General features: G+C 39.9%; 1 protein-coding gene across 1 annotated transcript in view; it reads right to left on the bottom strand.

Annotated features, from left to right (window-relative positions):
* The window catches only part of ATP7A (ATPase copper transporting alpha), a 2674176-nt gene that overhangs the window by 663146 nt on the left and 1983433 nt on the right, over positions 1-27597 (bottom strand). The window contains exon 16 of the mRNA XM_044057744.1: positions 4232-4414. Coding sequence (XP_043913679.1) covers positions 4232-4414 — 183 coding nt within the window. The remainder of the gene's footprint in view (positions 1-4231; positions 4415-27597) is intronic.

The following is a 27597-nucleotide window of genomic DNA, read 5'->3' as shown; positions in this document are numbered from 1 at the left end:
TTAATGCATGCTTTTTTTTTCAGTTTTTAGTAACTGAACAGGTTTGACGGGACCCCCCAGGGTTAGATTACTAATGATCATTTAAATATGTGTGAGTTAAAATGGCAAATTACTTTAAATGCTACTACCCAGCCTTATTTAAATGACACCTGTTCTTTAAATGCTGTTTTAAAATTAAAGCATTATACTGTGATGCAAATTAATTAGTTCTTTAAAGATTTATAATGTTATTGGTTGTTAAGTGTTTGAGTGGTATACTTAAACTGATTGTATTCTGAGGTCTTTAGTTCTGATGAAGTTCCACTAGCAACAGGAATGAAAGTGCTTAACTTTTTATCAAGTGGATTTTTATCAATAAATTGGACTTTTGCTGGCTGAATTCGCTGCCTTGTCTCTACTTGCGCCACTACAGGTGTTTGTTTCTTCAGTTTGTTTTTACCGTTTAGTTCGTTTGTATGGGAATGAGGTCCTAGTTGTTGTTCAGAACCAAAAATAATTTACAGTAGACTCCGACATCTTGCTGGTCTGGTGGGACTGGTTCCTATCATGTAGTCAAACTTTTACAAGTCCGAACCACATATGGTCGAGACCATAGGTTTGAATTTGTAAAAGTTTGAGCGTTTGAAGAGAAATCTCCATAAGCAGAGGTTTCCATTCAGTTCAATGTGGGTGTGTGAGGCTTGCTCCCCTGCTTGCAACAATTTATTTTGCCTGTTTTTGTTTTTTTGTTTTTTTTTTTTGCAGTCGAAGTTCTGTAACTTTGAGTATAATGGTTCGACCATTAGGTGTTCGGAGTTATGGAATTTCGACTATGTGATACAGACTCTGGTGGGACCTCCTGGATGACTCATTTGTCTAGCAGCTCTGCGATTTCTTGAGCTTCTGCCTTTCTCTGAGGGGCTAGAACATTATTTATTTATTTACTTAACATCTGTTAACCAGGAAAGTCCGACTTGGAACAAAGCCAATTTTCAGTGGAGGCCCAGGGAAGAACACTCCAGATGTATGTCATGAAGGAAGTGCAGACTCCACAAAGAAGGCACCCTAGGCGAGAATCGAACCGGAGAACCTCTTGCTGTGAAGCAACAACACTACCACTGCACCACTGCACTGTCCACTTAGGACATTAGCTTTCTTTGCGACTTCTGCAGCTGGCAAATGAATTGAATGATACAGTCTCTGGATGCTAGTCTTTAAACCTAAGAATCTTGAATGATGGCTAACTAGGCATGAGGGTTCAGACGCATGAACCCTCCAACTGCCTCAACAGTGTGGCCATGGGGCAACCTTTCAGGAGTGATGGAAGGCTTGTTGGTGAAGGGGCCTAGAAACATTTGGCTCTGTGGACCACCTCTTCCACGAGGGTGATGTCCATTGTTATTTTTCCCAACTCTACCCGGGAAGTTCTATCTTCACACGTGTCATGTGCAAAACCTAATACTTTTGACACTATAGCCCTCGTACCACCCTTTTGGTTCTGGTAAATGGTCGTTTGAGAGGAATGGAAGTGGATACCAATGGTAGATAGGGTTTTTCCATCTTGTTCACTTCTAGTAAGTGTATCTTTTTTTTAATTTGGACTCAAAGAGGGTGACCTGTCAAAATGGGCATTCAGAAAGGATATCTTGAAGTTCTCTGCAAAATTGCAGAGATATATCCAAGCATGTCGACATAGAGCAATGCTGGTGCCTGCTGCTCTTTGTGTCTTTCGCCACACTAGATAAAAGACACAAAGACACATTAGAAATAAAATGAAGGTTCACCATCTGTGAATTCTCCATTTTGCAGGACTATGCAGTCATGGCTCCTGAGAGGCACTTGGACAGCTCCTTGGTCAAATCCCTCTGAAATTTTGTCAAATGTGCTAAGTAGTTCAGTGCCCATATTATGAATATTGCTGAAGCCTAAGTTTACTTTTCAAATCTGTCCAAAGCACTAGACTCCCTGTGCAGTGGATGGACAGAACAGCTTTTCTCCAATAACACTTTCCTATGGCTGCCACTACCACAATGGCATCTACTGCAGGTCCCTTGCTCATGGGGAAACCAAGATTTTATCAGGCTTGTGGGATACTGGTTCAGGACCCCTAGAGATCTGACCTTGTTGGAGTTAAACCGGTAAGGGACATAGTCTCAGTTAAAGATGACCAGACTACAGGTTCCGAAAAAGGCATCTCATTGGGAGCACTCAGTTTTAGGACCACTGGATCCAAAGGTTGTATCAGGGAAGGAGAAACCAGATGAGGGGTGGCACGGACTGATCCTGGTACTCCCAGAGCAGAAGATGTGGGGAGGACCCCATCTGAATCTGGGTCCACAAAAACTTCTTTAAACTCTTGACCACATCTGCTTCAGACAAGCTCCTCAAAGACCATACATACCGAAGAGAGGAGGCCATCAAAGGCAGGCTGGAGGACCTGTGGAAGGACCTCTCTTGAAATATTGGTGACAGGAGTTGAGAAGGTAGTTGGCTCCGAGAAGCATCTCAGTTTGACAGTTAGTGGAGGAGTAGAAGAACTGATTCAAAATGGCTCTGAGATGGGAACCAAGTCCAAATGCTTGGAGATTTTTGGGGCTGGACCCACAGCCCTAGCAGGGTCCACAAACCCTTTCCTTGACTCATTTTCCCAAGATCTGTCTTTGCCTTTCTTTTTCATTGTCTTTCTCCTTGGGCTTCTCTCCTTTTGATTTCTCCACAGATCTCTTCCCTGAGGGGAAAACCAGAGAATGAAGATGCTGATTCCCAGCTTTGGATGGAAGACTATCTTTTAGGGCCAGCTTACTGTGCTTTTATGTTTTATTTGTTTGTTGCAAGAGGGCTCTCACCCCAAAAGCAGAACACAGATGACAAATCTTGACAATATTTTAAGCCAGTAAACAATACATGCAACTCAGGAAGAGGATCTTTAGGGGGAATTAAGTGTCCTGAAGCGGAACACTTCTTAAAAGCCTGAAGCCTTGTTGGACATAGCTAGGGTTTCAACTATAGCTGCAACAAACAAGTAAAACATAAAAGCACAGTAAGCACCTATATAGGTACAACTCTACTACCAAAAAAGTATCTCAAAGAAAAACAGCACCATGCCACTCTAGATGAGACAGGGACTACCAGAAAACCACAAAGCACAAGAAAAATATTTAAAGTATATGAAGTTTTTTTAGTATAAAGGAGGAAGAAAAGGCAGCAACATCAAACTGACATTTACCTAAGCAAAACAGTTTATTCTCTACAGAGCTAAGGCTACTCAAGCAAAGAATATTATACAAAGTTGCTGATCTTAGTCAGAAGAAATGACTTACTTGTAACTACTACACTCAAAAATGCATTGAGTCTTGAGATCATGTTTGACTGGAAAGGTAGTAAATGAGATTTGAGGAATTAGTAGGGTGAATATGGGATTATGGTTTGAGAAGAGGACCTTGAGCCTTGCTCCCAAAGGTCTAAAAGTTGCTGGCCTCACATCTGGTCAGATTCGATATACCCAAGAGTTGAGGTGGATGGAAAAGGCAACATCAAATCATCTGGAATTTGTTGAGCTGGAGTTATCAAAAGGGAAAATCTCAGCAGTTATCCACTGCATAAGCCTTCCAAAGTTAGATCAAGAAGATAACTATTTAAAAAATAAGAGTGATGGCTTAGAGAAGAGAGGAAATATTACTTCACAGAAGGCAAGGTGAATGGTTTTAATAGCCTTCTTCAACAGGCAGCAGATGAAAAACAGCAAAAAAAATTCTGTAAGGCATAGATGTACAAGACAATTGTTATGAGATCTCGGGAAAATATAAACTCTTGTTTATGTCTTTTACACAGTTTATGCAACAGTTACGGAAAAGGGGAGATTAGGTGGGCCAGCAGTCAGCCCTATCTATCATATCAAAATCTGTGTTTTTATGTTAACTTCAATCATCAAAACATACTAACAAACATCTATACAATCTGATGATGTCCAATTCATTGACAACATCTTATTTGCAAGTGTCACTCATTTTGAAGTTTGGCAACCTAAAAATTAGTTACAGAGATATTTAAGTGAGTAAGGGTTAGGGGATCTCCTCCTACACAAAAGTGTGAAAGGTGAAGCCTATACAGAAAACTCAACAGAATGCTGTCAGATATTAAGGCACTGATTAAGTAACCCATATGTCTATGCATAAATAATGTCAAAACTGCGTGTGATTGATGATGGCATGCTTTTTCCTGCCAGTAGAATCAGATGAATATGACAGCATACCTGTTTGCAGTACTTTGTCACTGCTGCACCTAGAGGGTGCTCACTATTATTTTCAGCTGTTCCCATGACTGCCAGTAGCTTCTTCCGTGGCATACGATTGCTTTCTATCAAAATCTTGACCTCCATAACCTCTGGGCAACCATGTGTTATAGTTCCGGTTTTGTCAAACACCACTGTTTTTATCTAGAAAAAGAAAAAAGAAAACAGAAAAAAATGCAATTAAAACATGTTTTAATGTTATTCTTTCCTCATTTTTCTTGTTGCAGGCTTCCAGGCCATGTGATTTCTTTTCTTAGAGAACTAGTGAATGGCTTTGTTATCCATAGTAAAATTCAGACAATTTCATTAAACTACTCTTTCTCAAACCCTTATAAGCCATAACACAGCTCATAAGAGTAAAAAGACAATTTTTAATGTAGCTGATGAACTAACGTTTTTTTTTTTTTTTGGGGGGGGAAATGGAAGGAAATCACAGCACCTGCAAAACCCCAAACAGACATAGGACAAACATACACAATTCCACAAAGACAGTGTCCAGAGGTCAAAATTGACCACTGGACCATTGTGCTGTGAGGTAGAGCTTTTAATCACTGAATCACAGTGCTGCTCAGTCTTTAATGGTATAAACTGCTAATGAATTTCACCTGCAGACCTAAGTTTGATCTCCCCAGACACCACTTGCAAACTCAGTACTTCTGATCAAGTAATTTAAGCATTTATGCCTAGTGAGCCTGTTTGGTTAACAATGCTTCAATGTAGTTGCCCCTTCTCACTCAATTCTGCAGAGGTCATCAAACTGTTCACATCCTTATGTGTTAATACTCACAAAACCATGCACTAACTTAAACATTGCTACACTTTACAGTTTCCTGATCATCAAGGGCAGCACATTCCACAGTGTTTTTAAACATTGATAAAGAAACCTATTAATGCTTGTTTAAGTATTATGGTGAAATAATTCTATTTCATAATGTACTTGATACTCCATACTGTTAAAAATTGTGTGCAACAATACTACATCCTCTTGGCAATCTTTCTCAAATGGGGTTCATACGAAATTTCTGTAGAATGATGCAGTCCTAGCATTCTGTTTCTCAAAGTATTTTTACACAGATCTAAGGTATACAAAATGGCATTGCATTCACTCCTAGGCCTAATATTACTATGAGCACACAGATGGTCTTCACCCTACAGAAAAGATAAGTAGACACTATCTCCCTGATTCTGCCTGGTGTGAGCTCTCATATGCTGACTTCTCTGAGGTTATGGATCTGATTTTGAACATGCTCTATTCAACCTGTAAAACATTTGCTGGGCCGAGTTATTCTCCTGATGATAACATTTTCCCTGAGAATAGGAATATTTCTATCAAATTTAAGAGAGACTTTATGCCCATCTTCAACTAGATATCTTTGGAACTGCATAACCTGAAGAATTACTGGTCCATCTCTATCCTGCAATACAGAAATTAAAAAAATGCCGTATCAGTAATAACGTTAGGATCTTTAATTAAAATAAATATTGAATTAAAGATCCTAATATAGCTACTGGTACAGCATTTTTTGTGTTTTTTTTTTATTGTGTGGTTTGGACGGTGTGCAGTTTTACTGGTTACTAGGGTTATATAGAAGGAGACTACAGTTCAGCTTCAGTCTTTTTTTTCTCATTTCCCCCTACCTCTTTAATTTATTCAAACCTGGCTTCAGGAAGACAATAGAGTAGTGAGCTGGCTCTCACTGGTGTCACTAATGACTGCCTAGTTGTGAGGGATCAGTGTTACTATTCAACAATAATCCTCTTTAATCCATAGATCTCTAAGCCACTTCTGACACCATAGATCACTGGATCTTGCTGACTCACTGCACACCTGCTGTGGGTAGTCTGCAATAGTCCTTGAATCGTCGGTCTGTCTGTAATCACTAAGGCACACCACAGAGGGTTGTGACCTTTACTTATTTATTAATTTCACATCTGTTCACCAGGAAAGTCCAACTGGGCACAGGTCCTTTTTCAGCAGAGGCCCAGGGAGAAAAGCTCCACTTGTTAGTAAGAGTTACAGACTGCAAAAAAAACAAATATTAGTTTATACTGTTAGAAATACTGAAAATAAGAAAAAATCAAATTTTAGATTACAGGATATATACAAGTAATAGCTGCAGTAATTTACAAAAAAAAAACACAATTAGGTAACAAAGATACAAAATATATGCTTGGAGACATTCAAAAGCCACACACATAATGCCGGAACCTACTATTGTTTAGTAGTGGATAAAGCCGCATCATCCTTGAGTCTACACAGTTTAGCGAGATGAAGAGATGGGGATTAGTTTAATGTAGAAGTGTTTGAGTATTGGTACAGTAAATAACAGGAAATAAGTAGTATTTGGTTAGTGAGGCTGGGAGTAGTATTAGGTTAGTGAGGCTGGGAATTGGACTTATCGGGATGGTTACAAGAGCAAAGCCAAGTGTCTTTTAAGTGTAATTTTAGGAGGGTTTTAAATTGTAACAGAGCTGCTGGTGGTTATTGTGGATGGGAGTTTGTTCCATATTTTTTAAATGTAGTTGGAGAAGAGTGACTCCCCTGCTGAATTTATTGGCTTTTAGGAGGGGCAGGAGGCAACAGATACATAAACTAGCTTAGAAAGGAGGGTATAGCGTAACAGGAGTTCTCCTTGCCGCTTTATTAGGGAATGAATAGTGAAGAGCTGGACTGGCTTCACATGGTACAGAAGGTGGAAACGCGTTAATAAATGGAGCAAGCCATTACTCTCATGTTAATGCTTGCTGTGCAGTCTTCTCTGGCTAACTGAAACCAGAGGTGTGATTATATGACTACTGCTTTTTCTCCAAGTGACTTGGGAGCTTCCCACATCACATTCTTGCTGCAGCTTCACCTGTCATATAGAGCTCTCTGCAGTGATTCCATTGTTTAATATGAAACACTGAGATAAGATTTATTTATTTTATCATGCTCCTTATCTTTGGAATTAAATCAGTCAAGCAATTTAAGACTTCCCTCAAAACCTCTCTCTTTCAAATGTTATATTGACCATGTGACCCATTGTGGCAAGCACAACAAATTCATTATACATAACCGAATTTCAAAGTTTTGCATTTATTAGTTTTATATGTGCTTGCTATCCACTTTCATATCTGCCTGCTACTAGTTTAATTTTAATGATGCATATGGATGTTCTAATTATTTCATTTTATTGATTCAAGCCAAGGCTTAAGTTTGGAAAATAGATTTGATCTGAATCTGGATATCATGCTGGGGATGATACTAGGACAATCATCACTGCTTTGCAATATAAACAGATGTTGCTTAATATAACAGTGCTTGTAAATATTTGGCTATTTGAAAAGGCTATCTTCTGGCTAGTTCCACTAGTTCTTCATGACCAGTCTCATCAAAACTCAAAACACCTGTTAGGTGTAGAGATTACAGTCTTTTGAACAGCACCAGTGTAAATAAATAAGTGAAGTTTGGCCTTAACAGCATGGAGCAAATGATCACTGATGTCTTGCTCAATGGACACACAGCAACCACAGTCAAACAGGCTCCATCAAAAGAACAACATAGCAGCGTTTATAGTTCATGGCTTCCCAGGCCTTTCCCCTATGTCTGAATTTAGTCCTTCACAGTGCTAAAGTATCCACAGTAACTGTAATCTGACTAAACTGATTTCTGACTTCCAAAAGTGGCTTGTAATACCTTTCAGTGTTACAATCCTTTCCCAGTTTCCATGGTGGATAATGCCACCAGTCACATTAGCGTGGCACACAAAAGATTGCCTGCTATTATACCACTCTTAAAAACTAAGCTAAATAAAATAAAATAAAAATGATGGCAGTTTTAAGCTGAGTGGTCTTTACTACAGGTTGATTCCAACAACTGTGCAAAAAAAGATAGCAGTACCCTTAAAACAGACAGGCAGACAGCTAGCCAAACTCCTTTACAGTTAAATAGAAGTCTTTACCTAAAGAAACCTGAGTTAATACAGTGTTAAAATATTCACATACAAGGTATGGTTTAACGCAGGAAATATAAAATGCAACGTGTTTCAATAGACACATGGATGACAGGAGGATACTGACTGTTCAGCTTGCTACCGACTACCTAACCTCTGTTTAAAGGAATTATTAAGCTCTATGTACTACTAAGAAAAACAATGCAGCAGACAAAAAACAATAACAAAAAATGAACATACTGAAATGAAGTATGGTTGTTAAAAAACATGCTGTTCTGTAACAATCGTATCCAAGCAGAGCTGAACAGAGACTGAGAAACAAACGCTACTGTGAGCTGGGATCTGTTAAATTTGGTCCTGGAGGGATGTCTAAGATGAGTCAACACGAGAAGTACACAGTCAGCATTAGTCTATAAAACCAATTTCCCCTTCAGTGAGTCTAAGGTACTTTTTAAACAACAGACTCATCCCAAAGGAAATGTCTAAAGTAGCCAGAAAGGTCTGGTTCATCATTATGATTTAATGCCTTAAACAAAAGGAAGTAGAATATCCACACAAAAGTTACTGTTTCATTCACAGTACAGTTCCACAATAGAACAGCACTCTTATTCACAAAGTGTTTTCCGTAATGTTATGGTTTACATATCTATTGCATGACACAAAAAAAATGGATACAATTTTCGTGCATTTCCTGATACAAGTTTTATACAACTTCTGTGCATTTCACAATTTTATTGCATACTTACTAAAATCAGTTGCAGATTTATATACAGTCCTTAGATTATCATGATTATTTTGTTGCACTTCGTACTGCCATCCTTTATCATATTAATTACAGAGCGCTCATATACTGTGTTTGTAGAGAAGTCTGAAAGGTTCATTGACTTCCAGAAGAATGGTCAGTTTAAAGTCCTGATAGAAACCACACCTTCCCCTCTACTTTCCTTATCACAGGAGTTCCACAAGTGTGTGTGTGGATTGGCAGTAAGTTTTACATGCTGGCTTGCAAGTATCAGTCTTAAAAACCTACAATTTAAATTCCCCCACTGACTACACATTCACATTCTTCCAGCTGAGTGGCTATGAAGGGTATGACATGGACACTGTTTTTTACGCACAGAAGCTTTCCTGTCTCAGCTTCCATCCAGTGACAATATGAATAACACATTATTAATTTTTCATTTATGATCATACCTCTCAAGGGACATTACCCGTACCTGTTTCTCTTGTTTACAGTGTACACATACTGATAACATCCTTGGGATGTTAGAGTATTAGCCACAGTAATTGATCAGTTTAACAAATGCAGAGTCACAGAATGGACAGTGTACTCTATGCAATATTTAATGAATAAAGGAATAAAGTTTATTCATTAAAAAATTGCATACAGCAGATCATCCACAGTCGAGACTCTGCTTTCTTTTTTCTATTCCCAACATATTTTTGTTTGTATTCTCAGCAACTTTTCATGCCATGTACTTAATGCACTCAGAAACATACCATAACACTGTTAGGCATGATGACACATGTATCTGTTACAGAAGGTATCTGAACTGCGCACACCACTGTTGCCAACATGTAGTTTTGTATTAATTTTTAAGTAATAAAACGTATGCAGGTTTTGCTGTACTGTGACACATTCCCTGACCCAGACATACATTTTATGTAAGCAGCTAGCTCTCTTGTACTTTCCAAAAGTAAAAGAAACCTTTCAAAAGACCATTAAACCCAGTGGCTCTGGATTTGTCTGTTCCTTATGTTAATATGACTTCTGTATTCCCTCTCACTTCCCTTTCACTTGCTCTAATGGTAATAAAAATAACGTTCTGTGACAGTACTATGCTTAACCTAATCAAATTAATTTATTCTAACTTTGCTTTCCATAGACCTGGAATACTGACCAATCAGGTGTAGCCAGTACCCTCCAGATGGAAGAGTCAAACAGGCTTTTAATGATTAGGTGATTCACTCAAGCAATTCCTCCCGGCCCTGTATTAAGCTAGGTTTCTAGGTATTCTGAAATAAATACACCATACTAATATCCTAGGCCATTAAGTCTGCACTGTATCTACCAGCACATGATTTCTTTTACTGAATTGCTACTTTTTATGCATGGTTATAGACAAATAAATATAATTTTCCTCTAGCTTTTTAACACAACCAAACTTCTGTATCCTAATTCCAAACACTCCTCTACTAGATCAGAAAAAGCAGGGAATACCTAACTCTCCATCTCCAACATTCTTGCACTTGGACTTGAATCAGGCTTCAGCAAACCATGCTTTGTGATCCTTGTAGAGCCTGTGGCTGCTTGTTATGCTCCATGTGTCACCTTCTGGCCTCTTGTTACTTATGTGGCAGACAACACATTAAAGCACACAACCCAAAAAGTACAAAGCATTTTCTTATTTGTAGTCTTGCTTCCGGTATAAAATGTAGCAGCTATGAGTACCATTAGAGGAGTGAACTACATTTCCTTGCAAGTGTTGTCTTGTGTTGAATTCTTATAAATGCATACCAAGTGATGAAGCTGTTGTTCAGTGAGAGATGAAATCGCTGAATTAATTACATATCTTGTGAAGCTGAGACCTGGTTTCTTATAGGTTCATAGTGTTTTACTAGGCTAATGACTACAAGGGCTTTTTTAAGCCTAGCCATGCATTCCAAATCTCTGACAAGTTCTGGGTACCCTTGATAAGTGTAAGCAGCGTGAAACATTTATACGCAGGGGCCTGGGAGATGAACCATTTACAGGCTGCCTGCATCCATTAGAGACACAGGTGCCAATCCAGGGATGAATTTCCTGTTCCCCATCCAGTTATCCAAATTACACTTGAACTGGATTTGGGAGGAACACTGCTTCACATGGATGGGGAGCCTGTTCAGAGATGAGGCATTCTCTGGGATACACACCTGTATCTCCAGCAGGTCCTATTTATATCACAGGCAAGGTTTAAGTCTTTTGAATGTTTTATGGATATGCAAGAGGTCCATCAGACTGGGGTCTGACAATGCCCTGTATGCCTAGGCATAGATCTCCTCTCAACAGTCTGTAGGAGACAGAATAAAGGGACAGGGCCTTGAGATGGTCTACATAGGACATTTTACTTATGCCCTGTATTCTTTTAGTGAAGAACCTCTGTGGATGTTCCATTTGTTGGATATGTCTGGTTAGGTACATACCAAAGGGGGCTTGTACTCAATGACAGGTCTGATGAGTGCTGAATACAATGAAACAATGACTTCCTTGGACCTAGATACCATACCTTTGTTTATAAGTTGTGCAACACAGGATGATTTCCTCAATACTATAGACACATGATGGTCAAAGACTAGATTACGATCTGTGTGTGTCCCTAACTCCTGGACTACTGGGTCAACTCTAAGGGGTGTGCTGTCAATATCACAGTTATCAAGAGTGGATGACTTCCCAGATGGATACAGTTATCCATTTCTTGGCATTTAGCTTTAGTCCATGGCTCTGACACCAGTTGTTTGTCTGTGTCAGCCCTTCCTGGAGAACATTTGTGTCGGATTGAGATTCAATGACAGCACGTAATTTATAAATTTAGTCAGCCAGAGATCATTGATACTGGCCTTGACTTCAGAGAAGTAAATGCCAAAAAGGAGTGGTCCAACGACCAATCCCTGATGGACTCCACTTGCAACTGGCCTGTTTCTAGAGGTGGACTCCCCAATTCTAACTTCCCGGGTCCTGTCAGTAAAAGCCAGTTGGCTACCCACTGGGTGGCAAATGGGTTTGTACCTAACCTCCCGAGTTTGTCAACAATGCCCAAGTGAGGTACTGTGTCAAATGTCTTCGCCAGGTCAAGGTAGGCAGTGTGAATCATTTTGCCCTCATCCATTGCTTTGGTGACCTTCTCAAAGAAGTTCACAATGTTGAGTAGGCATGACCTGCCCTTGATGAAATCAAACTGGGTTCAGTCCACTGTCTGTAGGTTTACTATATCATTACTGATAATTTCTATGATAACTCTTTCCATGGTGTTACATAGAAGATTAGTAAGACTTATGGGTCTGTAGTTTCCAGGGCATGTAGATAGCCCACCTTTGTGCAGAGAAATGACTGCTGCTGTTCTCCATTCATGAGGCACAAAGCCTGTTTGGAGGCTACAGATAAATAGCAATTCCAGAGGGCCTGATAGGTCATGTCTCATGCTATTTAGAAAGCATACAGGGATACTGTCTGGACCCACTGATGCAGTTCTTTGTCTTAGAGAAAGCATTAAGGACCTGTTCCCTAGTTATAGCAGGGGGCAGTTATATTTGATGGTATTTCCTGAGGGAAGATTGTGGGTGAGAGAGGGGTAAAGTTGGAGCTGAATTTGTCAGCCAGTAGGTCTGCTATATCTTCTGGCTCAGTATGGGTGGCTCCATTTACAATGAGTTCTGCAAACAATTGTATTTTGCCTTTGAAGTTGCGGACAAACTAAAGAATGCCTTGTGGTTGTCCTTGGCCTAGGAGGCAAACATTACCTCAGATTTGGTTTTGGTAGACTTTATCTTTTCTCTGAGATGTTTACTTAGTTGGATAAGAGTGCTTTTATCCTGCTGGGTGCTGCACCTCCTAAGATTTGTCATGATTCTCTTCTTTCTTTTATACTGCCTACTGATTTTGTGATTTCGCCATGGTGCCTTGTTTTTTTTTTTTAGTTAGTCCTGTACTTCTTCCTGGTGGGTACAACTGTTAACAGGCTTGTACAGGGTTTCAGTGAACAGTTCTGCATAGGCAGCAGTGTTCACGTGGTTTATGGGGGCTTGAAATTTAGCCAGGTTACCACTTAACAGCAAGAAGTTAGCCTTGAAGTAGTTCCTGAACATTACAGGGTTAGATGGGGGTCCAGGTTTTATTTTTACTTTAAAGGAGACCATTTTGTGGTCTGATTTTACCAGGGAAGACATTACACTAGGAGGTGTGTGGCACTCTCCCATATTAGTGAGGACCAGACCCAGTACTGCTGCATCCCTGGTTGGTGTACTGACAATCTGGTCCAGTAAGTGCGTGTTTACAAAACCCAGGAATCTCTCTCTCATGCGTTTGGTCATACAGGATTCCTAGTTTATAGTGGGGGTAATTGAAGTCGCCCATGAATATGGTATTAGGTTTATGGTGAGTGTTTCCAATAAGTTTAAATACATGGTATAGGTTTGCTGGGTCATAGAGTGGGACCTACACCTTGCAAAAAAGTGGTTTTGGATTTTTTCCTATGGTAATTTGAACATGGAGTAGCTCAAGTGCATTGTTCTGTTTCACCAGCCTTGAGGTATATTTATGTTTGCTATAAGTAGAGACACCTCCAACTTTAGTCCCTGTCTGTGTAGTAGCTGGTCTAAATGTGTGGAAAGCATTATGACCTTGCACTGTCGGTATGCTTTCCATGGCTTTAAACCATGTCTCAGTGACCGCAAAGACGTCAGCATTCTCTAAGGGAAGACAGCTTCCTGGGAGAGAAGTTTTTTTGTTTAGACTCCTAGCACTGAGCAGTAATACCTCTAGATTTTCTTGGTTTTGATTTGCTATGTCAGAAGTACTTTCAGTTTGGCATTGCCTAAAAAAGGCCCTATGAGGAAGACAACATTTTAGCTAATATTCAAAGGCCTAGAGAGGAGAGGTACAGACCATCCTTAGCAAAGCAGCTTGGTCTGTTGACCATCTCTTTCCATGCTGACAAATATTGCACTTCCTTAGAATGACACCAGAAACCAAGTCAATTATTAAAGTCATTCATCTTTTGTTCGTATTGTGGCATCATCCTTGGAATAGGTAAAGTGGTGCTAAATGCTAGGCTCATACCAGCCTGGGGCACATATTCTGAGAACTCCATGATGTCATAGGTTGGTACTAGGCTATCAGCCCTAGGGTCTATACAAGCCTAGCCATAACAATTACCTGGCTATTTCTTCCCACATTATTTACTTTCCTGGACCCCTGTCCATTGACCATGTCAATCTTCATATAGTCTAGGGAGGTATGTCTCATGTCATTTACACCCACGTGGACTATGACTGAGTCATACTGGTACTTGTGGTCCAAAGAACTGAGTGCGTGCATAATGTGGTGGATCCTAGCCCCTGATAAGCAACTGACCATTACTTTCCCGTTACTCAGCCTGATGAGAGGGACATCAATGTCTCCAGTGACCCGAATGTTAGATTGTGTGGTGGCTTGTTTTATGGGCTTAGAAGTAGAGGCTTCATGAGATGTGGTTGTATGTCTTGATGTGGGTGTTGATTTGAAAGAGTGAATTTAGGGCTGCTGAGGGTATTTGTTAAGTGTACTTCATCAAAGAGGTCTTTGGGGTTTAGGAAGGTTACATTCAAGTGCCTCAGCATATGTGGGTCTATGTGTCTGCTTTGAATTGTTTGTGATGGGTGTAGTGTGTGTACTACTGACAGCCTTATTGACACGGAGAGTATTTTTATGTGAGAGCTTTGCTCCAGTGACATTGTGTAAATACATCTCTCACATACCATGTCAGTTTGAGAATTAAATGCCTGTCAGTAAACATGAGGCAATTTCTACATTGACTCATGATGCCCATATTCACCAAGCTGGTAATGCAGACAGTGGGAAAGTTCATATCCATGGCAACAGACCCTTTTTTATTGATTAAACAGTTGGAGTGGGAATATAATGCAATGTCAGGAGCATTCAGTTTGCATCTCTGAGGACAGTGCTTGTCACTACAAACTAGTTCTCCTGTGTGCAACTAGGTATTGCTGAAATTTTAGTCATGCTTTTACAGGAAAAATGTCACTCAAGGTGTCTACGTCTATACAAAGCACTGACAAACACTTGAGGGAAACTAATAAGTAGACCTTGAACATTTAAGGATGAAGTATTTAGGCAGATATTCTGAAGTTAGAAACAAAACAAGCAATACTTACTGAAAACAAAGAATTAGCTTATCAAGAGTGATGAGAAGAGGGGAGTCACGTGAATGGCTACTACATGCCTATTACTAGTGCTGGTCTCACCACAGCTTCACTCTGCTGGGATACAATTATCCTTTGCTTCTTCTTTCACCAGAAGCAAAATATTAGCACCAATCCCAAGATGAGCTGCAGGCCACAGCCTGTTCGTGATCTACAGTCTTGTCCCAGATGATGCAAGGGTCTGTAGGCTTGTTGTAGCCTTTTCCTGGTTGATGCCTTGAATAGCAACTAGACCAATCAGGAATGTCAAGCAAAGACACTCACTGCCCAATTAGAAACAGTCAGAAATCAATGTACTTTGTTCCTTCTCTCACCAACAGAAGAATACACGTGCACATTCCAAGCTGTCACCTATGAAGCAGTTATAAGGCTTTCCAGTGATCAGTAGTCTCCAGGAAATAATATCCCCTGTGCTCCTTCTCCTACCAGGAGAAAACAGAAGTACCCTAATCCCAAGATGACTAACGAGAGGCAGAATGTGGGCTTTTCAATAATTGGTGGTCTTGAAATAGACATTGCAGATTTTAAAGGTAAGATGGAAAATGGGTTAATATCCAAAGCATGCAGTGTGCATTAAGCAGTTAATATGACAGAAGGGGTAACTTAAGCTTTAGGTTTCTAAGTGGAGAGCCACTCATTTTAAAAGAACAAGACAGATTTGAAAGGGGGTGGGCAATTTGTATTCTGGTTCTATGGAATACAGTGGGATGGCCAGTAAATTTAAACAGCTGAAGGGGAATAATTTCACAATATGATAATTTTGCGCTTACTCACAACAGCCAATGAAAGAGGAGAGGGAAGGAGATATGTGATCAAATTAACACAAGGGGCAGGCAACTAGAAAGACAGTTGAGTTTAAGAACACAACAGTACCAGGGTAGGAGGGTGTGACAATTTGTGTGACTCACCAGAGGCACAGCTGTGGTCTCTTTCCTAGTTTTAATATGCAATTAAAAGCAGAACACAATTAAAACACAGTGTAAAGAAAACAAGTCATGATATACAAAATAGAAGAAGGCAATAAAGTAATACAAAATGCAAGAAAGCAAAAGCAAACTAACCTTTCCCTCAGAGCAAGTTGTGGCAGAATCTAGGTCAGCTTTTCCAGTAAAGCTTTGAAATGTTTTATTTTACCCCTTAAATATAAGGTTTAGTTCCTAGCTCCACCTCAGTTCACAGACAATTAACCTTAAATGACCTGCTCTATTTTCTGTGACTCCTTAATTGACCTGTTCTAACTTCTGTGCAACTCAAAAGCCACACAGCTGTGGTCTCTTTCCTAGTTTTAATAAGCAAATAAAAGCAGAACACAAGTAAAACACAGTGTAAAGAAAATAAATCACAATATACAAATTAGAAGAAGGCAATAAAGTAATACAAAATACAAGAAAGCATTAGCAAACTAACGTTTCCCTCACAACACGTTGTGGCAGAGTCTGGGTAAGCTTTTCTTTTTTCATTGGTTGATATCATCCTGGTCTTGGGTCTTGTCTACAACTTTGTTTTTGTGAACCAATTTCTAGAGCTCAGGGTCCTGACTGGGTTTAATTTCAATTCTAACAGAAGTACTGCTTTTTCTGTTGCATACAACGGTGCTGATGTGGACTGTTTCATTTGCTTTTCAAAACATGCTGTTTGGCAATACAGATGTGATATTAATGATGCATGAAGGTGATAGTTATGCCTAAATTATGTCCATTTGGTTTTGCTGGGAGCCTCATATGTGGTTGTCTAATGGTGCTACTCTGCCGGTGTTTTTTTTCTTGCTTTTGGTGCTGAGTTTAATCTGTGAAGCTGACTGCATCATAACGAAGGTATTCTGAAACTGCTGTTTACTGAGAGACTTTTCCAATATGACATATTGCTACAGGAAATTAATTATGATAACATCACTTTAATCAATACAGTAAACTTTTACAAAACATAAATGCATACCAAATCTGGAACTGTACCATTAGTGCATTTCACTGAACTTCACAGTAATTCAAACAATACTTGCTTTCTTAATGCAGTGTAAAATGTACGGAAGCAATGTGGTGACCTGATGAAACAAACGCTTTTTATTTCAAGCAAAATAATTATTTTTCATTATTTTGGGCAGTTGTTGCAACTATGCAGCTTCATTTTATTTAGTGACTGTATACATTACTGGTTCTCAGTGTTGCCTTGTTTTAGCCTATGGAATACTTTCATACCAACAGTTCTACTGTCTTTGTGATTACATTTTATTCTTTATTCCTACTGCTGCTACCTTTAAGACGATGAGTATGTCAATTATTTAGATTGGTAATCAGATTTGCAGTATGACATTTTTCTGGCATTTTGTGTTTTCTGCATTTGTTATGCATTAATACTGTACTTACTCATACTTTATTACTGGCTGCATTAACATCATGTTTGAGTCTTAATTTTTTTCAATGCTTAGGAAATATAAGCACTAAAATGTATGCAAACTACATCATATTTTGGGACACAGTGCATCAGTTCTGAATTTAAAGTTGAAAACTATAACAGTTACTATGTTAATGAAGGGCAGACGAGCAAAAAGTAACTTTTATAGGCAAAATCCTAAGGCTCTGAAACATCTTTACTCTGGTGGTTATGGAAATATTCCAGGTTTGCAAAGTGAACCTCATTGTTAGGGTAGTGGAGGTTATTGTATAGTGGCCTGCAGATTTTGGTGAAAGTACAGTTGTGAAAGAAAACTTTCCTTAACAGTAGATGTTCTCCAATAGATCACTGTTGCAGTAGCCTAAGCCATAGCGCTCAACCTGAAGACATTGAAAATAGGAACAAAGGGCCTTGAAAAATAGGGACAGCTAACCAAAAATCTGGACATGTAATTAGTATACAATCTGAATACAAATAGCATGCAACTCTTCCTGCTTCCAGTAGGGATGTGGGAAACAACTCAAACACGTTTGAAAAACAGAGTGACAAAAATAATGAAAGAATATAAGAACATTATTGGAGAGAGAGTGAAAAACCTGTAGACTTTAACTGTACTGCAAAATTCTACCACACAAGCTCACTTATTTTTACTTTTGAAAAAGGGAGATTTTCTTTCTTTAAATTAATGGTGGCACTTGTATGTTGGCCATGCATATGTTTTTTTGTGTACAAGACATCTTCAGAAATAGTGTAATGAGTGGGGATTCAGAATTTTGTGTGGAGAGGTAAATCAAGCCTGAAAATAGGGGCATACTTACAAAAATAAGTACATTGTGCGAATGCATAAATCAGGACTGAAAATAGGAACATTCCCCCAAAAAGTACAGTTTTGTACCTACCATAAATGTAGATGTTCGAGTGCTAATACAGCTGCAGTCATAACAGATGGGTTCTCCTGCCGTCAGGCGGATCCTCGGTCGGCCGAATTCCAAAGTCTAGGTCCGGCGTCGGTTGTCGTCGCTTCTTCCCTGACCTCAGTGCGACAGGAGTATAAAGGAACCAGCCGACGCCATTTTCTTTAGTTTTTCTTGCCCCAGATGTCAGGTGCCCCCAGAAGGAAGGCAATACATAAATTTGTGTAATAAAGCAATGCAATATAATCAAAATACAGTAGTTGCAAGCAAATACACCATAAATGAATACCCCAATCAGGTTGTATGAGGAGATGTTAGCCAATAAGCCTGTCCCAAGAGGGGAAGGAGGGAGGGAAACCTGGACTGCAGCTGTATTAGCACTCGAACATCTACATTTAAGGTAGGTACAAAACTGCACTATGTTCATCATGCATACAGCTGCAGCCATAACAGATGGGAAGAATCCCAAAGCTAAGAAAGGGGTGGTAGGCACTAGGTGGAAAGTACAGTTTTGTACCTACCATAAATGTAGATGTTCGATAGATATGCAACTGCAGTCCTTACTTATGGGTTGTCCTGCCTCAGGCAGCCCTCGGTCGGCCAGATTCCAAAGTCTGGGTCCGACGTCGGCTGATGTCGCCTCCTCCCCGATGTCAGAGCGGCTGGGGTATAAAAGCATCAGCCGACGCCATCTTCCTCAGTGTTTCTTGCCCCAGATGCCAGGTGCCCTCCAAGGAAGGCTGAAATTAGAACTGGATAAAAAAAATTCCAGACATACACAATAGCAATAAACAGATACACCATAACAGATATCCCCAGCTAAGTATAAAAGGAGGAAAGTGGACCCAATACACAGAGGGGTAGGAGGGAGGGAAACCCTGATTGCAGTTGCATATCTATCGGACATCTACATTTATGGTAGGTACAAAACTGTACTATGTCCTTCAAGAATACAACTGCAGTCCTTACATATGGGTTGAATACCATAGCCAAGCTGGGGGTGGTAGGCTCTAAGATAAGGATGGTGTAGCTAAAATGCCCTGCAGGACTGCCGAAGCAAAGCCTGCACGGGATGTGGAATATAGAGGGAGGTTGTAGTGCTTGGAAAATGTATGCACGGAGCTCCATGTAGCAGCTTCTAGAATGTCCTTTGTAGCCACCCTTCTTAGGAAGGCTGTGGAGGTGGCTGTGGCTCTGGTGGAGTGTGGTCTGACATTGGCTGGCACACCCTTCCCATGGAAAGAATAACAGAATCTGATGCAATGTCCAATCAATTTTGAAATTGTTTGTTTGGAAATTGCTTTTCCTTGCACTCCAGGAGCGTAAGCTACAAATAGTTGGTCAGACTTTCTGTTGGCCTTTATACTGTCCAAGTAGTAGCGTAGTTGTCTGTGAATGCCCAAAGTGTGCAGCAGCTTTTTCCCTTTATTTTGAGGATTGGGGAAGATAAGAAGATTGGGATTGGGGAAGATAAATACACTCCAGTACTGGGTATAGGCATCAACCCAGCTGGGCATAAAGAGGGTGATAATAAGGCTGAATTTTCACATGCTTTTATTACACAATATAGTTCAAACTCAGCAGTAATTAGAGAAATTATCACCCAAGAGTGGGATGCCTTTACGGCTTTCACTGATCTTACTAGGTTCCAAAGAAAAGAACTAAAGATGGTCTATAGTAGGGGCAAAAATATTAAAAGTTTATTAGAACATGCCCCTATCCAAAATAAAACAACAAGGGTGCGTAAAGGCACCTACAAATGTGGAACCTGCCCACAATGTTCTTACATCCTACAGGATGAGGTAGTTACCATCACAGCCTTAGATAGGGTGGTTAAAGCTAGGGAGTATTATAATTGTAATTCCACCAGAGTAGTATATCTTGCTATCTGTTTAGAGTGCCCAGCATACTATGTGGGCAAAACAGAGCGTACTCTCAAACGCAGGATATACGAGCACATGTATGATGTACAGAAAGCGAACATCAACAATGCCTTATACAAACACACACAGACATGTCCTACAGCTAGATATAGATTCTTCGTGCTAGAAAGGATTAACGTGGACCCCAGGGGAGGACCATGGCAAGCTAAATTGGAAGAAAGGGAAACCCATTGGCAGATTTTTCTGGAGTCAAATAAGAAACCTGGCTTAAATGATTACATTTCTATTAAGCCTATATTAAAACTAAAGGCTGGTAGGATGTAGTCATTATCTTGTACATTTTCTTTTAGAAACATATTATGTTCACTAGTATTAAAGTTCTTGGTCCTTATTTTAGGGTATTTTAGACCATTATTTTTAAATGTTTTTAACATTACTATATTGTATTTTGTAAATAATTGATTCATTTTACAGTACAGTTTTGTAGATGTATATGTAAGTGGTTAATGATTATCACATGACACTTTACATCAGTGTATTTAAACTCCATTTGCAGTTGTTTTTTATTGTCTGAAGAAGTTGCATGTAGCAACGAAAACGTGTTCAACTCTTTTGGATTTACTGGCGTTAACTGGCGTTCAATAAAAGAGAGTCTCTTACTTGGCGTTTTATTCTGACACCTGGATATCTATTGGCTTGGTCCCGGAGCTGTTTTTTGGTTTTGTTTGTATTTTACAGCTTCCCTCTTCTTGTGTGTTTGGTGTTTCATGGAGGAACTGGGAGAGACTACTATGGCCGATATCGCAGGAGTCAATTTTCGCTCAGAGGTGGGCGAAATACGTAAACTCACTGGTCAACTCAGTGAGCTTATTCACTTGTTGGTGCCTTTAGGCAAGGGTTTGCAGCAGGTTCTAATGAGAACCAATTCTACCGCTACACCGGAAAGTCCAGGAGGAACAAGACACATGGTGCACCAACTAGGCAGAGGCAACGTCCTCACGGAACCTGAAGAGTCTACACCACCGACGGATTTTCAAAGAACTCCTAGGCTATTTCAAGCCGATATACCATCTATGTCGGGGCATACTGGGGAAACGGAATTGCTACACAGGCCAGTCGGAAGTTTTGAAGAATGGTATAAAGATATACCATCGCTTACTACCGTGCGGAGCCCGAAGCAAGCGAATGTCAGAGCAGCCAGTTTCCAGGAATCGATGACTGAACTGGAAAATAGCTTGTACAGGTACCGCAGACTTAACTTGGATAATAAGTACTTGCAAGAATGTTTAGACAAGCGACTGGTACCTAAAGGACTTAGAATACACAAATATCCCAACAATGTAGTTAAGGATAGTGTATTCCACCAAGAACTTGTAACAGCATTTGACAATTGTGGGTTAGCCATTGTACAAGCTATTGTACGAAATAACGAAAGGGAAATTGTTGTATTGGACCAAGAAATTACCAAACATAATCATGCTATTGTATCGGATTTATTATTTCAGGTTCAAGAACACAAAAATAAATATTACAAGATTAGGCAGGACATAGACAATAAATGTGATATAATAATCAAAAGAAAATGTAAAAAACTGCAAAGGGATATTCGGGAATACAGTGAGGGCAAACAATACCCTTTCCCGCCTTCCTCATACAATAAGAATTACACTTATTCTAGGACTGTGTCTTTTATTGGGCATACAACAGATGATCAGGAACAGGGTATGGATAGAGCAGACGAGTGGGTTATGGATCCTTTACCTAGGAGGTCTGAAAGGATCAGAAATCAGAGAAGTACTTCCCAGTCTTTTTTGCCCCCAAGTCCCCCACACAGGGGGAACATGAGGAATCATTCCAACAGGCACTAAAGGAAACTACACAGGATAATGGGGTTTTAGAGGAGTTTCAGTATGGGGTCACTACTGACTCTCTCTCTTCTTTCTCCATTAGTACTTCTGAGGGCTTCACTATTTATAATTACAGTCATCTGGAGGTCACAGATACTTTTTTCAAGTTATTTACCAAGGGACTTAAATATGTCCCTAGTAAACCTAGTGACATTACTCAAGTCATTGTTGACTTGAAACTTTTCATCAGAAAGCTTAACTTGGAAAATTTAATGGGACACTTAGATTATTATGAGGAAGATATTCCACATAAGACCAGTACCTTTAATCCACCCCTTCACCCACAGCTAAAGAATTTGGAAATGAGGATGGAACAAAGGATTAGGAAGCAAAGTTCAATCAAGAACAAGCATGTGACTAATTTAACACTTTCTGAAAGAGCACTTCTAGAATCATTGAGACAGGATTCCAGTATTCGCATTATGGAACCGGACAAGGGAGGGGGGATGGTCATTATGGACCAGGCTTTGTATGAGGGTAAAATGGTGAACATTCTTAACAATACCAATAGATACACTACGGTATCTTTGAATGAGATCAACATAGCCTATAAAAAAATTGATTTGACCATTCAAAGGTTATTGGATTTAGGAATAATTGAACAGAACATTTACACCTTATTGCACAACCAGGAACCCAAAGTTCCATCCATTTTTGGGGTTCCTAAGGTCCACAAAAATCCCTCGAACCCTCCGCTGCGACCTATAGTGGCGGCTCAAGGTTCAAAAATTTCTACCATTTCTAAATTTCTTGATTACATGTTCAAGAAATTATGGCCTAGATCATCCCATCTTCTAAAGGACTCCTGGGATTTTTTAAAACAGACTACCCCGGATTTGAATGTTCCCAACCTTAAATTCCTTACCATCGATGTGGTAGACCTGTTCTCAGTCATTCCACACGTAACAGGTCTACTTTGGTTGGAAGAAGCTATAGCATCCTGTCCCAAAGCTAATCAAAGAGATAGCTTTCTCATTATTAATTTAATGAATCTAGTATTACACCACAACTTTATACATTTCGGGGGAGAATATTACAAACAAACCTCTGGAGTAGCTATGGGGGCAAATTGTGCCCCTACTTATGCGGACATTGTCCTCTCCATCTGGGAAAGTAAGTTCGTGACCAATAGTGCCTTCCAAAAGTTCTGGGTAGCCTATTATAGGTTTTTAGATGACATTTGTATTTTTTGGACAGGGTCTATTGGTGAGATAAAAGAATTTATGGATTATCTAGCTACTACAACAGATTTCCTAAAATTCACATATAAAATATATGAAGATGGGGTTGAGTATCTAGACGTTCTTCTCAGTAAAAAAGTATTAGGAGGTTTTAAATCCAACGTATACAGAAAACCTACATACTCTAACAGTTACATCCACTTTCACAGTTCCCATCCTATACATCAGAAAAGAGGCATTGTGAAAGGACAGTATGTGAGGATTTCACGTATGACGTCAGAGGACGAAGACTTTCTTATAGAATGTAGTAAATTGAGGTCCATGTTTCAAGACAGGGGATACCCGATTAAGTTCATCGATCAAATTCAGGAACAAGTGGTGAAGGGTAGAAAAGATAAATACACTCCAGTACTGGGTATAGGCATCAACCCAGCTGGGCATAAAGAGGGTGATAATAAGGCTGAATTTTCACATGCTTTTATTACACAATATAGTTCAAACTCAGCAGTAATTAGAGAAATTATCACCCAAGAGTGGGATGCCTTTACGGCTTTCACTGATCTTACTAGGTTCCAAAGAAAAGAACTAAAGATGGTCTATAGTAGGGGCAAAAATATTAAAAGTTTATTAGAACATGCCCCTATCCAAAATAAAACAACAAGGGTGCGTAAAGGCACCTACAAATGTGGAACCTGCCCACAATGTTCTTACATCCTACAGGATGAGGTAGTTACCATCACAGCCTTAGATAGGGTGGTTAAAGCTAGGGAGTATTATAATTGTAATTCCACCAGAGTAGTATATCTTGCTATCTGTTTAGAGTGCCCAGCATACTATGTGGGCAAAACAGAGCGATCTCAAACGCAGGATATACGAGCACATGTATGATGTACAGAAAGCGAACATCAACAATGCCTTATACAAACACACACAGACATGTCCTACAGCTAGATATAGATTCTTCGTGCTAGAAAGGATTAACGTGGACCCCAGGGGAGGACCATGGCAAGCTAAATTGGAAGAAAGGGAAACCCATTGGCAGATTTTTCTGGAGTCAAATAAGAAACCTGGCTTAAATGATTACATTTCTATTAAGCCTATATTAAAACTAAAGGCTGGTAGGATGTAGTCATTATCTTGTACATTTTCTTTTAGAAACATATTATGTTCACTAGTATTAAAGTTCTTGGTCCTTATTTTAGGGTATTTTAGACCATTATTTTTAAATGTTTTTAACATTACTATATTGTATTTTGTAAATAATTGATTCATTTTTACAGTACAGTTTTGTAGATGTATATGTAAGTGGTTAATGATTATCACATGACACTTTACATCAGTGTATTTAAACTCCATTTGCAGTTGTTTTTTATTGTCTGAAGAAGTTGCATGTAGCAACGAAAACGTGTTCAACTCTTTTGGATTTACTGGCGTTAACTGGCGTTCAATAAAAGAGAGTCTCTTACTTGGCGTTTTATTCTGACACCTGGATATCTATTGGCTTGGTCCCGGAGCTGTTTTTTGGTTTTGTTTGTATTTTACAGCTTCCCTCTTCTTGTGAGCTTCTAGAATGTCCTTTGTAGCCACCCTTCTTAGGAAGGCTGTGGTGGTGGCTGTGGCTCTGGTGGAGTGTGGTCTGACATTGGCTGGCACACCCTTCCCATGGAAAGAATAACAGAATCTGATGCAATGTCCAATCAATTTTGAAATTGTTTGTTTGGAAATTGCTTTTCCTTGCACTCCAGGAGCGTAAGCTACAAATAGTTGGTCAGACTTTCTGTTGGCCTTTATACTGTCCAAGTAGTAGCGTAGTTGTCTGTGAATGCCCAAAGTGTGCAGCAGCTTTTTCCCTTTATTTTGAGGATTGGGGAAGAAAGTAGGCAGGTGAATTGCTTGATTTAGAGACACCCTGAATATCACCTTTGGCATAAAAGAAGGATTGGTTCTTAAAGAAACCCTGTCCTGGTGAAAAATGAGGAATGGAGGTAATGCCATGAGGGCCTGTATCTCCGAAACTCTTCTTGCTGAGGTTATTGCCAACAGGAAAACTGTTTTCCAGGAAAGAAATTGCAATTCTGCAGATGCTGCTGGTTCGAAGGGAGGAAGAGTTAATTTTTCCAACACGAAATTGAGGTCCCATGCAGGCACTGGTGATTTTCTGGGAGGTTTGATATTCTTTACCCCTCTTAGAAATTGTCTTAGCAAAGGATGTGAAAACACAGGTGGATCAGTGTTGTATCTTGCTGAAATTGCTGAAGCGTGTATTTTTATGGAAGAATAGGAAAGACCATTATGCAGCATGTCTGCCAAGTATTCCAATATCTGTGGGATGTTCATTACTGATGCATCCTGTCCCTTGTTGGTATTCCAGATGCTGAATCTCTTCCATTTGGCTGAATAAGCTTTTCTGGTGGAAGGTCTGCGTGCTTCTAATAATATCTGTTGAACTTCCTTGGAGAGAGAGATATGGGGAGAAATCATGGGACCCCCTAAGCTGTCAACTGCAGAGTTTGCAGGTTGGGATGAACCGTCCTGTAATTGTGCTGAGTCAAGAGTGGAGACCATAGAGGCAGGGTCCACGGTTTGGTGCAAGTTATGCTCCTTAGTAATGGATACCAGTGCTGTCTTGGCCAATCTGGAGCTATTAAGATGCCTTTGGGTCGCTCTGCTTTGATCTTCAGTAACACCTTGGTCATCAATGGTAGAGGTGGGAATGCATAGATTGTTAGAGAGTTCCAGCTGAATGAGAGAGCATCTGTTTTCCAGGCTTGTGGATGGTGTGACCTCGAGCAGAACCTTTTCAGATGATGATTGAGGTGGGAGGCAAAGAGGTCTACGTCCGGCCTCCCCCATGCAGAAGTTATTTGTGCAAAAATGTCTGGATGCAACATCCATTCGTGTGGATCCAGGATGTTTCTGCTTAGACTGTCCGCTAGAACATTGTCCCTGCCTGGAACGAACTGGGATTGTAGCTGTATGTTCAGTTTCAGGGTTATTTCCCAAAGAGTCATTGTTAGTCTGCAAAGGGGGTAAGAATGAGTACCTCCCTGCTTGTTTATGTACCACATAACAGTGGTGTTGTCTGTCTTTATTAGTAGATGACCTTGCTGAAGATATTTTCCGAAGGCCTCGATTGCATGCATTACTGCTAACATCTCCTTTTGATTGATGTGCAGATGTACTTCCTGGGGAGTCCATTGCCCTTGAATACATCTGCCCTCCATGTGCGCACCCCATCCATGGTCTGAGACGTCTGTTGTAATAGTTCGGCTTGTTTGAGGCTTGTTGAAAGGCATACCTTTGTTTAACTGGCTTGCTTGGGCCCACCACAAAAATTCCCTTTGTAGACATGGGATGAGTGGGATAATTGCTTCTAAGTTGTGGCTGTGTTGAGACCATAAACTTTTTAGGTACCATTGTAGTTTTATCATGTGTAGTCTTGCCAGTGGAATCAGTAGTATGCAAGATGCCATGAAACCCAGGGCCTGCAGGATTTTCCTTGCAGTCATCTGGGTGAGCTTTGCTAGGCTTTTGAAGTAATGTGGTAATTGTTCTTGCTTCTCTTCTGTGAAATAAGCCATTTGTGATTCTGTGTCTAGTTTGGCTCCTAGAAAAGTTATTTGTTGGGATGGCAGTAGTCTTGATTTTTGTAAGTTGACTGTGTATCCCAAAGCCTGTAAGTAAGTGAATGACATAATTCAAGTTTTTTGTCAAGGCTTGCTTGCTGTTCGCTTGTATAAGGCAGTCGTCCAGGTAAGGGTATATTTGTATCCCCTGGAGTCTGCAGTGTGCAATTACTGATGCCAGGCATTTCGTGAATACTCTGGGCGCAGCAGATAAGCCAAAAGGCAATGCTGAGAATTGATAATGCTCTGACCCTGCAAGAAATCTGAGGTATCTTCTGCAACTGTGTCTGACTGGGACATGCAGGTATGCCTCCTTGAGGTCCAGAGTAACCAGTCAAGACCCCTTGCCCAGCATGGGAAGGAGTTGCTGTAGCGTCAGCATTTTGAATTTTGGTACAATGAGAAAAGTGTTTAGAGTGGACAAGTCCAGTATAGGTCTCCATTGCTTTTCTTTTCTTGGAACAAGGAACAGTCTTGAGTAAAATCCCTGGCCTTGTTCCTGAGGAGGAACCTTTTCTATTGCTTTGATTTGTCTC

Source organism: Protopterus annectens, chromosome 15.part0 (assembly GCF_019279795.1).
Source record: "Protopterus annectens isolate FY-2018-M chromosome 15.part0, PAN1.0, whole genome shotgun sequence".
Taxonomy (NCBI): domain Eukaryota; kingdom Metazoa; phylum Chordata; order Ceratodontiformes; family Protopteridae; genus Protopterus; species Protopterus annectens.
The sequence above is the reverse complement of the archived record's forward strand: the minus strand, read 5'-3'. Positions and strand labels throughout refer to the sequence as shown.